General features: G+C 42.9%; 1 protein-coding gene across 1 annotated transcript; it reads left to right on the top strand.

Moving 5' to 3' along the window:
* Positions 1 to 685: 685 nt before the first annotated feature.
* Positions 686 to 9,724, top strand: Srsf3 (serine and arginine rich splicing factor 3). Its single transcript, XM_087898366.1, has 6 exons — positions 686 to 843; positions 4,332 to 4,539; positions 5,712 to 5,846; positions 7,987 to 8,025; positions 8,276 to 8,362; positions 8,478 to 9,724. The coding sequence occupies exons 2-6, from the start codon at positions 4,334 to 4,336 to the stop codon at positions 8,503 to 8,505; spliced, it is 495 nt and encodes a 164-aa protein (XP_087754492.1). The 5' UTR covers positions 686 to 843; positions 4,332 to 4,333; the 3' UTR covers positions 8,506 to 9,724.
* The last annotated feature ends 1,335 nt before the right edge of the window (positions 9,725 to 11,059 follow it).

Here is an 11,059-nt window from a genome sequence, read left to right as displayed (position 1 = left end):
CAGAGGCCCAGGGAGTTGCGGCGGCTACCAGCGAGAGCAAAGCTATTACAAAGGCTGCAGGTGCCCCTGCTGGCATCAGGATGTCGAGAGAACCTTCCCCAGTGTGAATGGGATCCTGGTGACCGTTTTTCGCCCCTTCCAGATGTCCTCATTTGCCGCGCGCGGTTTGGGCGAGAGGCGGGAAAACAACAGCTGTGCAAACTTTGCAGACAGTTCCCTGGGTAGGGACCGGGTCGGTCACCGTGGGGAACCAGTTAGGTCGCCCCCAGCTCGGTAACCTTGACAACGACTCTCGGGCTCCTTAGTCCTTAGTCGTTGCGACGCTCTGGAATCACAGCCCAACGAGAAAGGGGCAAGCGTGCACATTTGACTGTGACCCGTGCTTGCCGCTGCAAGCACCATGGCACGGGAATAATGGCGGCGGCATCAAGGCTAGGCGGAAGTGAGGCAGAAGGGGTCTGGGCTAGTGTGTGTGTGTGGGGGGGGGGGGCGGGGGGAATGGCCGAGCCCGAGCCCGACACCTCCAGGGCCAGCGGGCACGCGGCGACGAGCTCGCGCCACCGCGCGTCCCCGCCCACCTGACGGAACGGCCGGCGCGCGCCCCCAGTAACCGCGGTTTCTCGCCGCCTGACGTCACGGCCCTCGCCGCCTCTCATTGGACAAGATGATCAGATCACGTGGCGCAAACGGGATCTATAACTAGGGGCGAGGGGAAGGCGGTGGTCCGCCATTTCGTGGACGCCAGGGCATCGAGAGCATCTGCGGAAGTAGATTGCGGAGGGCGCGGGTGGGCCTCGTCGGAGAGTTGGGATTTGAGCTGCGGTTCTCGAACCCAGGATCTCGGTAAGAGGCCGGTTGCCGGAGGGAAGGCTGTGCAGTCACACAGAGCCGAGGCGGGACCCGGCGCAATGGCGACGCCAGGTTGAGACAAAGGGGCGCCGCCGCCATTTTGTGACGTTCGGTCCCGGACGGCGGCGGGGCCCCCCAGCCGACTCGGAGATGCTTCCCGGCCTCGGAATCGGGGGGTTTTCTCATTTCTATGGCAGGGAGCCGAGGAGAGCGGTGACTCGGGATCGGGTTTCGGAGCGGGCTGATCTCCAACCGCATTCTGCACGTTGCGGCCTTTAATCTGATGGCGCCTTTTTTCTTTTCTTTTTTTTTTTTTTGCTCTAGGTTTTCTTGGGGTAGGGTCTTAAGATTTTTTTTTTTTTAAGGCACAGTCAAATCAGGCCTTTATGTACTGAAGCCCCCTAGGGTCTTATTTAATGCTGGCTTAGTTTTTGGTTTAGAATTCGGAGGTAATTAAATTGTATTTCCAGTTGAAGTTGAGTTTGATGGTTTTTTTTTTTCTTTGACCTTTGCGTTCACAGGTGTGAAAACGGGATGGATGAGTTTTATTTTCCTTTTAATTTTCGCGGAATGGCTTGGTCTCTAAACTAAGTCTTGGGTACAGGGTGGGGTCACGACAAAATAGGATGTGCCTGGACTGGAATTTTTACTTAGATAATCGTTCCCTATATAGCAGGAGAGACCCTGAAAGCGAGTTCTTGAATTTCCTTTTCATTTTGGAAGTGTGAAATTAAAGGCTTACTGAATGTATGTCCCTAAGGTGTGCTGTACATTCTTGTTCTAGTCAGTGCTTTTTAGTTCTTTTTAAAAGCAGAATTTTGTGCGTGTGCTGGGGCTTGGACTTGGCATTGTGTGTACTAAGCAAGCACCCTACAGCTATGCTATCCTCCCAGCCCTAAAGATTGATTTTTGAAGGTAACGTCTTTTTTTTCTTCTGTGAAGATGGGGGTCTCTTTACCAGTCTCCTGACCTCTTTGCTGTCATTACTCCGGCCTAGTGAGTCGCAGGCATGCGTGCCGGCCGTGGTAGTTTTTAAGACATCCACAGCGGTGTGGAACCTTTGTCTGGTATGTTTTTCCCCGAGACCCTTTTGCCTCTGCCTCCCGAGCGCTGGGATTAAAGGCACGTGCCACCACCGCCCCGATATTTTTCTTTTTGAGGCAGGGTCTCATGCAGTCTAAGCTATCTTTGAGCTTTCTGGTTTTCTTCTCTGTGGCCCTGGCTGTCCCCATCTCTCCTTGAGATTTTCTTCAAGTTTAATGCTGGACTTGAATGAGCTCAATTACGCTTGTCTTTCAGTACTTAAAACTCCATAAAATGTATGTCAGTTCGACAACTCTCCTGGCAGTCACTCACTTGTCGATTTTCCACTTTGGGCGTTTCATACTCTGGAAATTGTAGAGTCTTTTTCCCGTCTTAGAACATTTTCAAGACTTTTCACTTTGTAGTATTTGTCAGTATATTTCTGATTGCTGCACTACGTTTGGGATAACTTAAGTCACCACAGCTCTTAACGACTAGTGCTGTAGGGAGATGTGTCTGCCTTCTAGGCTAGCTCCTACCACTGAGCTCTATCCAGACTCACATACGCTTGGGGAAGAAAAGCATACCTGGAGCCAGGTGTGTCAAATCCTCCTTCTCAGAAAATTAAAAGTCAGCACATGGTTTGGCTGCTTGAAGAATTTTGATTGCATAAGTCTCATTTGAGGTGGTATAAGTATTGTTCTGGTAGTGCAGGAAGTTTTGTGGTGATGTGTCTTGTAAACTTCTGGTTCTGACTATTTTTTCCCCCCTGAGACAGTTTCCCTGTAGTTTTGGGGCCTGTCCTGCTACTAGCTCTTGTAGACCAGGCTGGCCTCGAACACACCGAGAGGCCAGCTGCCTTCCTGAGTGCTGAGATTAAAGGCACCACTGCCTGGCCGGGAAGCCTTTTAAAAAACATTTTAGTGTTGGTGATGGTTCCAACACGGGAGGCAGAGGCAGGTGGAGCTCTTTACAATTCAAGACCAAAGTAAATTTAAGACATTTGAGTTTATTTTGTCTTTAGGGCGTGGTATAAGTGTCCCACAGTGAAGGTCAGAAAGATGACTTGCAGGAGTTTTCCCAGTGTCCTGTAGCTCAAGCTAAGAGGGCTTCCACAGCCCTCGTAAGGAAGCTTAAGTGAAGGTTTTGCAACTTAATTAAAGCTTGTAAGTTTTGGCATATGAAAGCATTTATATATTGCTTGTTTGGTTCAAATGTAGTCATTTATCTAAACTTAATGGAATGGCTGTGATTGAATAGTGAAGGTATATCCATTTCTCTATTTTCTGCCGTAATTTCTTCCTTGTCAACTATTGTGTGATGATGGGTGATGGGTTAAGATCCCCTCCCCCCCCCCCAAGATAGGGTTTCTCTGTGTAGCTTTGAATCCTGGCACTCCCTCTGTAGACCAGACTGTAGGCTTCGGAACTCACAGATCTGACTGCCTCTGCCTCCCAAGTGCTGGGATCAAAGGCGTGTGCCTCCACGGTCCAGCTTTTTGTTAGATTTTTGAAACAGGACTAATTTGAGTGCGCTGACTGTCCAGGCACTAGCTCTGTAGAGGAGGCTGGCCATTAATTTACTGAGATCCACCTGCCCTTGTCTCTCAAGTGCTGGGATTAAAGGCGTGCACTACTTTTTTAAGTGTTTAAGATGATTTCCTGTGTCAGTAGTGGAAGCTGGTCTTGAACTCCTAGCTCCATCTCTGAGCACTGTCACCTCACCTCCTGTTGGTTGTTGGGTTTAATTTGAAGTTAATCAAGCCTCATCCATTCTGCATATTATATGCAGAACTGAAAGAATCCGGCGCAGTTCAAGGCCAAAGTTAAAAGTTGGACCAGACTGTGGCGGCACACCTTTAATCCAACACTTGGGAGGTAGAGGCAGGCGTATCTCTTAGCAAATTCTAGGACAGTCGGTACTGCTAGACTAAGAAACTTTCTTGGAAATACAAACTGTTCCTAACTCACAGTCCATATTGTGTTAATTGATCTAATTGATCCTTGGGTGTTTTCTCAGTTCCATGATGGCTTTAAAAGAGTGAGATGAGTCTGGCATCTGACTCACAGATCCCCCTGCCTCCCAAGTACTAGAATATATTTATTCTGTAGCCCTGTCTGGCTTAGAACTCCATGTAAAGGCCAGGTTAGCCTCAAACTCAGAGATTGGCTGCTGACTTTGAAAAAAATTTTTTTTTGTTTCCTGGGGATTATGGAGAAAGAGTATGGGGTGGGGGGTAGATAGCATGGGTTCTTTGACAGCAGGATTTGTAGTTGTGTGTTGGCCTTTTTAGTTTGTTTCTGTTTTAAATAAAGGTCATATTTGCTTCTAGGCTTGAGTCCAGAAGCTTGTGTATGATAGACAAATACCACTAATCTATATTTCCGAGGCTCTTTAAATTCCTACGATTTGTTTTTAACTAGACTGGTTTGATAAGTATTATTGTTTTTTTCTTACAGAAATGCATCGTGATTCCTGTCCGTTAGATTGTAAGGTGTATGTAGGTAATCTTGGAAATAATGGGAACAAGACTGAATTAGAACGGGCATTTGGCTATTATGGACCGCTCCGAAGTGTGTGGGTTGCTCGAAACCCTCCTGGCTTTGCCTTCGTTGAATTTGAGGATCCCCGAGATGCTGCTGACGCTGTCCGAGAGCTAGATGGAAGGTAATGTTAATGGCAAATAGTTAATCTGGTTTTTAGTGTTTCTATGATAGCTGTCACAACATTCCTGCTTTGAGCCAGATTTGACTTAGAGCCTGATGTGTCTTAAACCCGAATTCCCAGCACTTGACAGACAGGAGTTCAAAGCCAGCCTTGCTTAAATAACAAGTGGAACGAAAGGATAATTTTCTATTTTGATAGGCCACGGTGCCTTATAATGTGAAAAGAATTGACGGTAGCTCTGAAGTTGAAGGTTAGATTACTATTGCAACTTGCAGTTTGCAAGGGTCTCTTATCAACTGTCTAAATGTGCTGGCTTAACTTTGTGATGGCTCTGGACAAATGAAGGAAAGATAACAACCATATCTGAACTTTTCTGTTATTAGGAAGAAGTTTTTTGTATGCCAGTTGTTACATAATAATGGAGGGGGATAATATGAAACAGCCGAAATAATTGTAGCGTATCTTTAAACCTTTAGAGAAGTATATAGAAGAATGAAAAATGGAAGGGAATGAGTTATAGTGGAAATACATGAGAAATACAAAGGCGGAAATCAAGGTCCTTCATAATTAAAGCTACTAACAGTTAATATTGAACTCAAGTTTCAGGACAGCCAGGGCAACGCAGACCATCTCTAAAATTTGTACTGTATGTGTCTTACCTGTATGTCTTCACTGTGCGTTCATTCCTGCTAGTCACAGGCCACAAGGTGTTTCATCCTCTGGAACTAGAATGGTAGGTTGTCATTGTGAGCCACTTTGGGGGTGCTGGGAGCCAAACCTGGGTCCTCTATAAAAGTGGCCGTTGCTTTTAACTACTGAGCCCTTTTTGTAGCCTTTATATTGAAGTGGATTCTCTAGCCTAGACTGGCAAAGAAAGAGGCTTCCTTTCTGCCCAGTGCTGGAATTAAATTAAAGATGTATATGTGCCAACATACCCAGTCAGACTGATAAGTAGTAAAATTGTTGTCTTGCTTTTTAAAAATCCCTTTTGAGAAGATTTGTTTGGTCTTTTAACCTATGTAAAGAGTTTAGCAAATTTAGAAACTTAGACCAAACAGGTCTGGAAAACTCCTAAGAGTGTCAAATTTGGTTCCATTTGGATGGAATCAGGAGAGATCTGGACCACAGTGCCTGCTATGAGCAGTTTTGTGACTAGTGCCCCTTCTCCTTAGAACACTTTGTGGCTGCCGAGTAAGAGTGGAGCTGTCGAATGGTGAGAAGAGAAGTCGGAATCGTGGCCCACCTCCCTCTTGGGGTCGTCGCCCTCGAGATGATTACCGTAGGAGGAGTCCTCCACCTCGCCGAAGGTACTTGAGAGAGCACGTTTTAGAGAGAGGCATTGGTGTAATGGAGTAGCTAGTAGGAGCAGGTATTTCTGCTAAGTTTGTTGGTGGGTTTTAACTTACTGAGAACATCCAAGGTTTCTACCAAACGTTTGCTGGGTGTAGTTTGGGGTATGTGAGTTGTGCTGAGTGTTGGCTTTTGTCTGTAGGTGTATTATTCATGTTGGTAGTTAGTAACTTCTGTCTTGGATCTGTCTTCTAGTTCATCTTCTAGTTGCATCTTTCCAAGTCTTCCCTTTTACTTCAGTTTAGGCCTTTTTCCATTTCTTGACTCCATAATGATCAACATTACATTCAACTAGCTCTTCACAGATGTGGTTTCTACTAGCACAACTGTAGTATTTATCAAAACAGGCAGCTGTTTTAATGTTACAACCGGTAAAGTAGAAATCTTTCTGAAACAAACTTAAGTCACTAACCAATAAAGGGGGCGAAAAAGTATTCCCAGTCATCCGTTCTTGATTCCCCAATAGGAGAGAATTCAGTTTTTTTTTAATGATTGAAATGGCATCATTCTTGAACCAGGCAGTATTGCCTGGGTGCAAACTCCTCATCTCCTCAAATCAAGCCTCCAAAATAGTTTCTGTAGGACTGAATTTACCTCTTACAGGTGAGTGAAGTCCTAGGAGATAGGAGTTCAAAATCTTGCCCCTTTTGCTATTTTGAAAAACAACACACTGTTGCCCATCATAATAAAGAGTATTTGTTAGCTAATAGATGGTTGTACTGATGGCTTGTTTTTCATTTTTTTTGTGCTTTTTGGTCCATCTATTAATAAAAATGAACCCCGTTACAGAGTCACCATCATGTCTCTTCTCACCACCCTCTGAGTCTGCATTAGCCAGTCAACTAGCCCTTTCAGCGTCATGTGACCAGCGCGCCCCATTCAGCTTGGCTGGTGTCGTTTCACATGACCCAGGCTGGCCAGTCGTCAGGTTGCACCGCCCTTTGGTTCCCGAGCATGCTGTTTTCTCTCAGCCTTCTCTCCAACCTTAACCAAATCGGCAGCAGCCACCTCGACCGCCCACACATTCCTGGCCAATCAGCTCAGCTGTTTATTTACCAAATGTCTTCACAACAACTACAGCAGCAGCCTTCGGCTAACAAAAAAGCAGGAAAAATCCACAACACCCCCTTCGCCAACCAACTAAATCCAACGCAACATCTGGCAAAACCTTTTCAGCAAATTCTTCCTGGCCGTCAGTCCGGCAGCCTCACCTCACCATTTCTAGCTTGTTGAAACCCAAAACTAGTAAGTTTTTCCTGCTTATACAGTTTACTGCTGGTTAAAAATAAGGAGTAAGCGGCTTAAGTAATTCTTTTTTCTGGATCAAAGGCTGGCTGTGCATAATTGAATGGTAACGTACAATATATTGCTTGAAACAACTTTTAAGGGTGATAGGGAACTCATAATGTGACTAGACCTTCAAGTGAACTTATGTGCATGTGTGAGATGCCAGACTAAAATTTTAATAACTCTAACAAAGATTTTAGCTTTTCTTCCTAGCAAAAATTTGTTAAATCCTATCACCTTTAAATGGTTTTACTAACCGTTTTCAAAATTTTAAAAATTTGGGGGTGAAGTGTGGGCCAAGCTACGGTAATTTTGATGAGCCTAAACACACTCTGAAATGTGACATCACAAATGCAGTTCTAATGTAGCACTAAATGGCATCGATGTTTACACCTATCGCCTTTTCACAAAATGACACTATCCACCTGGTACTAAAGTCTTGTTACAGACTTAAAGGTTTGCATGGGTTCCAAATACTGGTTTACGGTACTATTTTTGGAACTACTTGGGACTACATTTGGTGTGGTGTTTGGGTAGTGGAGTTAGTTTGACATGAAGTTTTGCATTGGACAGATCTGCTGTGAAGCATTCTTTGTTAAATCCATGGTTGGAATACCTGCTTTCACTTGAGCTTTTGGTTCCTTAATCCTTCTGTGCCTTTTTTTTCTTTTCTTTTTTTATTTTTGGACGATGAGTGCCAGTTCTTCGGCACGTTCACTGGGCCCAACAGTGAGATTGAAAAGTTGGGAAATGCCTCACGCCATATATACTAATTGACAATTAGGCTAATTTTGCTGTTTCTGCTTTTAGATCTCCAAGAAGGAGAAGCTTCTCTCGAAGCCGGAGCAGGTAAATGTGCCCTCCTTTCAGAAAAAGCAGCTTCTAATACCCCTAAGCGGTTTCCCAAACCAAAGTAAAAAGTACTTGTTTTCCCAAAGTAAAAAGTACTTGTTTAATGAGATTTTTAGATAGCCCTAATGGTAGTGTCTTGGGTAGCTTATAGTCAGTGTTTGGTCCATTCTTTAAAAAAAAAAAATGAACCAGTCTTTTTATGAGGTAAATGTCTAACATTGGTTAATGTGCTTTTTGTTGATTTTAGGTCACTTTCTAGAGATAGGAGAAGAGAGAGATCTCTGTCTCGTGAGAGAAACCACAAGCCATCTCGATCTTTCTCTAGGTCTCGTAGGTAAGCTCACTAATGACTGAACTATTGAAGATACACACACACATATGTGTATATATATAAAATCTTTTTATTCTGTGTACTAACAAGATAGTAATGTCTAATTTTTTTTTTTTAGCCGATCTAGGTCAAATGAAAGGAAGTAGAAGACCAGTTTGCAAAAGAAGTGGTGTACAGGAAGTAACTTCATTTGACAGGAGTATGTACAGGAAATTCAAGTTTTGTTTGAGACTTCATAAGCTTGGTGCATTTTTAAGATGTTTTGGCTGTTCATGTTCCCTTAAGCAAGATTGAATTTGCTTTGAACTTTAGTTTTTCATAGACTGAAATAAATCTAGATCCTGCCCAGTTAAAGTGTGATGTACTAATGATAAACCACTGATGGAAATTGAAAAAAACTAGTTTCTTTAGTAGCTGGAATACAGTCTGGAGCTGTGGGTGAAATGATAGGCAGTCTTTAAAAGCTGCTGTTAACACAAGTTAACAGAGAAAGGGTGGGAACTGCACTCTGAAGGCTTTCAAAGAGGTTCCTCACTGATTGCTATCTATGGAGGAAGCTGTTTGTAACATTCTTTATTTGGAAATGGAAGACTTAAGTTACCAGTTGGTTTAAGGGTACATTGGAGAGCTGAACCTCTGAGTTACTGTGCAAGAGTTCTTTTTCATGCTGTCATTTGTAATATGTTTGTGAGAGTCCTTGGGATTAAAGTTTTGGTTACAAATTGTTGTTTAACTTGAAAGCCTGTTTTTCCTTACACACTCAAATCTGTGAGCTTGGTATCAAGTCCAAGTATAACATTCCTATTGGAAGCCATACTTATATTTTCTTGTAAAGTGCTTTTGGATTAATAAAATTCTAGCCTAAATGTGTAGTAGTCAGTTGAGCAAACCCACTGTTACCATTGTTATCCCTGGGAAAGCATTTGGTTACCCAGTTCTTTCTGTGTAAGAAACATAACTGAGAGGCACTGAATTAGTGAAGATCCTCCCCTCCCCCCTTGGCTGTCGCCTAACTAATAAGATTTAGTCATTTTTAGGAGTTGAAGCCAATTCAAGATCATGTCACTAACATTGTAAAGTAGCACCAGTGTGGTATTGTAACTCTTTAAGTTGCCCATAAAAAGTAGCTTTTATCTTCAGCATGAAAACATTCAACAAAGTTTAAAAATTGATTTCATTTGATAACTTGAGGTCTTGCATGGGATTCCAAACTGATGATGATGTAAAATCTACCATATGGCTAAATGTAACGATACACAGTTGAATATGGAGGCATGCATACCCTGTCTCTTAGAAATCTGGAGGAGTTGTGGTTTCAGATATTGTGTGTGTGTGTGCAATTAGATTAAATCATAATGCAACAGTCTTGTGACTTAAGTTTTCTTAAATGTGCTCTTTTGAGATAGTTTTTGGATGCTGTACTTTGTTTTTATGAGGTCCCTTCCCCCAATTATGTTTGCTTTTAACAATAAATCTCAGTAAGAAAAGAGAGAATTGTGTCCAGAAGGTTCCAGCATGAGCCTTTGAAAGAAGTGCCCATGTTCAAAGAAGATATAGAAGATTGAACCCTTTTTTGTCCTCCATGGTAGAACTGAGTAATCAATTCCTCGTTGGCATCAATCTAGCTGGCTATTGATCATTAATTGGATCAGTAGACTGGCAGCCCTAGCACAAGTTTGGCTTAGGAAATACCAAATGTGAACATTTAAAACTGAACTGACATTTAGATTGTGACTATTTGGAAATGTTCTTGTAATTTCTGTAATTGTAGGTCAAATTAGTCAGTCTTGATCACTTTCTTGAGTGTAATACTAAAAGTTAGGGTGGCTATAGGTGTTCACTAGAAGTCATTGTTAGTCGTACTTTGAGATAATCAAGAAAAGTGTTTGAGAATTGGGGGTTGTGGGTTTCTCATTATAGGTTACCTCTGATGTGTACATACTTAGGTGTGTTGTAGTTAGCCTTCATGTACCATTTAGGTACTCAGGGTTTCCAGAGTGACCCTAGCACTGTTAATATGGAAGAGTTACAGGTAATAAACGTCCATAGTTCTCTAAGAATCACTGCTTTAGTGCCTTGTCAAAACGTGCTTTTCTTTTCAGAATCCCAGGTGGGATTTAGTTGTCGGGTACTCTCTTCCAGTTGTCTATTTTTATACTGCCAGACTGTTGCCTTCTCGTTTTCTTTTGGGCAAGGGACATAAAGATTTTTATGATTAAAGACACTGACAAAAAACTGGGTTGGAGTATATTTTTATCTTAACAATCTGGTAATGTTTTATATTATGTTCTTAGGCCAATACTTAGCCTGTTGTATAGTATTTACACATCTGCTGAGTGAAGGGTTCTTGACACATGCTGCGATAGTCTACTGGGGTTTCGAACGGGCAGCGTTTCCTTGGCTGGCTTCTAACACATAGCATTTTAGGTTTATCACTTAGTGTGAGCAAACGCCACTGCCATTCATTTCCTCTTTATAAAGCCCATACCTTTATTACTAACTTGAAAGGAGACTGGGTGTTGAACCCAGGGTTCATGCAGGTAGAGGCAACTTATCTGCTAGTCATGTTCCCATTGAGTATGCCCTCTCATAGGCTCCCAGACTCTTAATTCAAGAGGGATGTGGTTGTTAGGATTAGGCCAATTTTGAGGTGGCCTTCAACTTGGTAACCAAGACTTTATTACAGACTTTTTGTTAAAG

Source organism: Myodes glareolus, chromosome 18 (genome assembly GCF_982192425.1).
Source record: "Myodes glareolus chromosome 18, mMyoGla1.1, whole genome shotgun sequence".
NCBI classification, from domain to species: Eukaryota; Metazoa; Chordata; class Mammalia; order Rodentia; family Cricetidae; genus Myodes; species Myodes glareolus.
The sequence above is the reverse complement of the archived record's forward strand: the minus strand, read 5'-3'. Positions and strand labels throughout refer to the sequence as shown.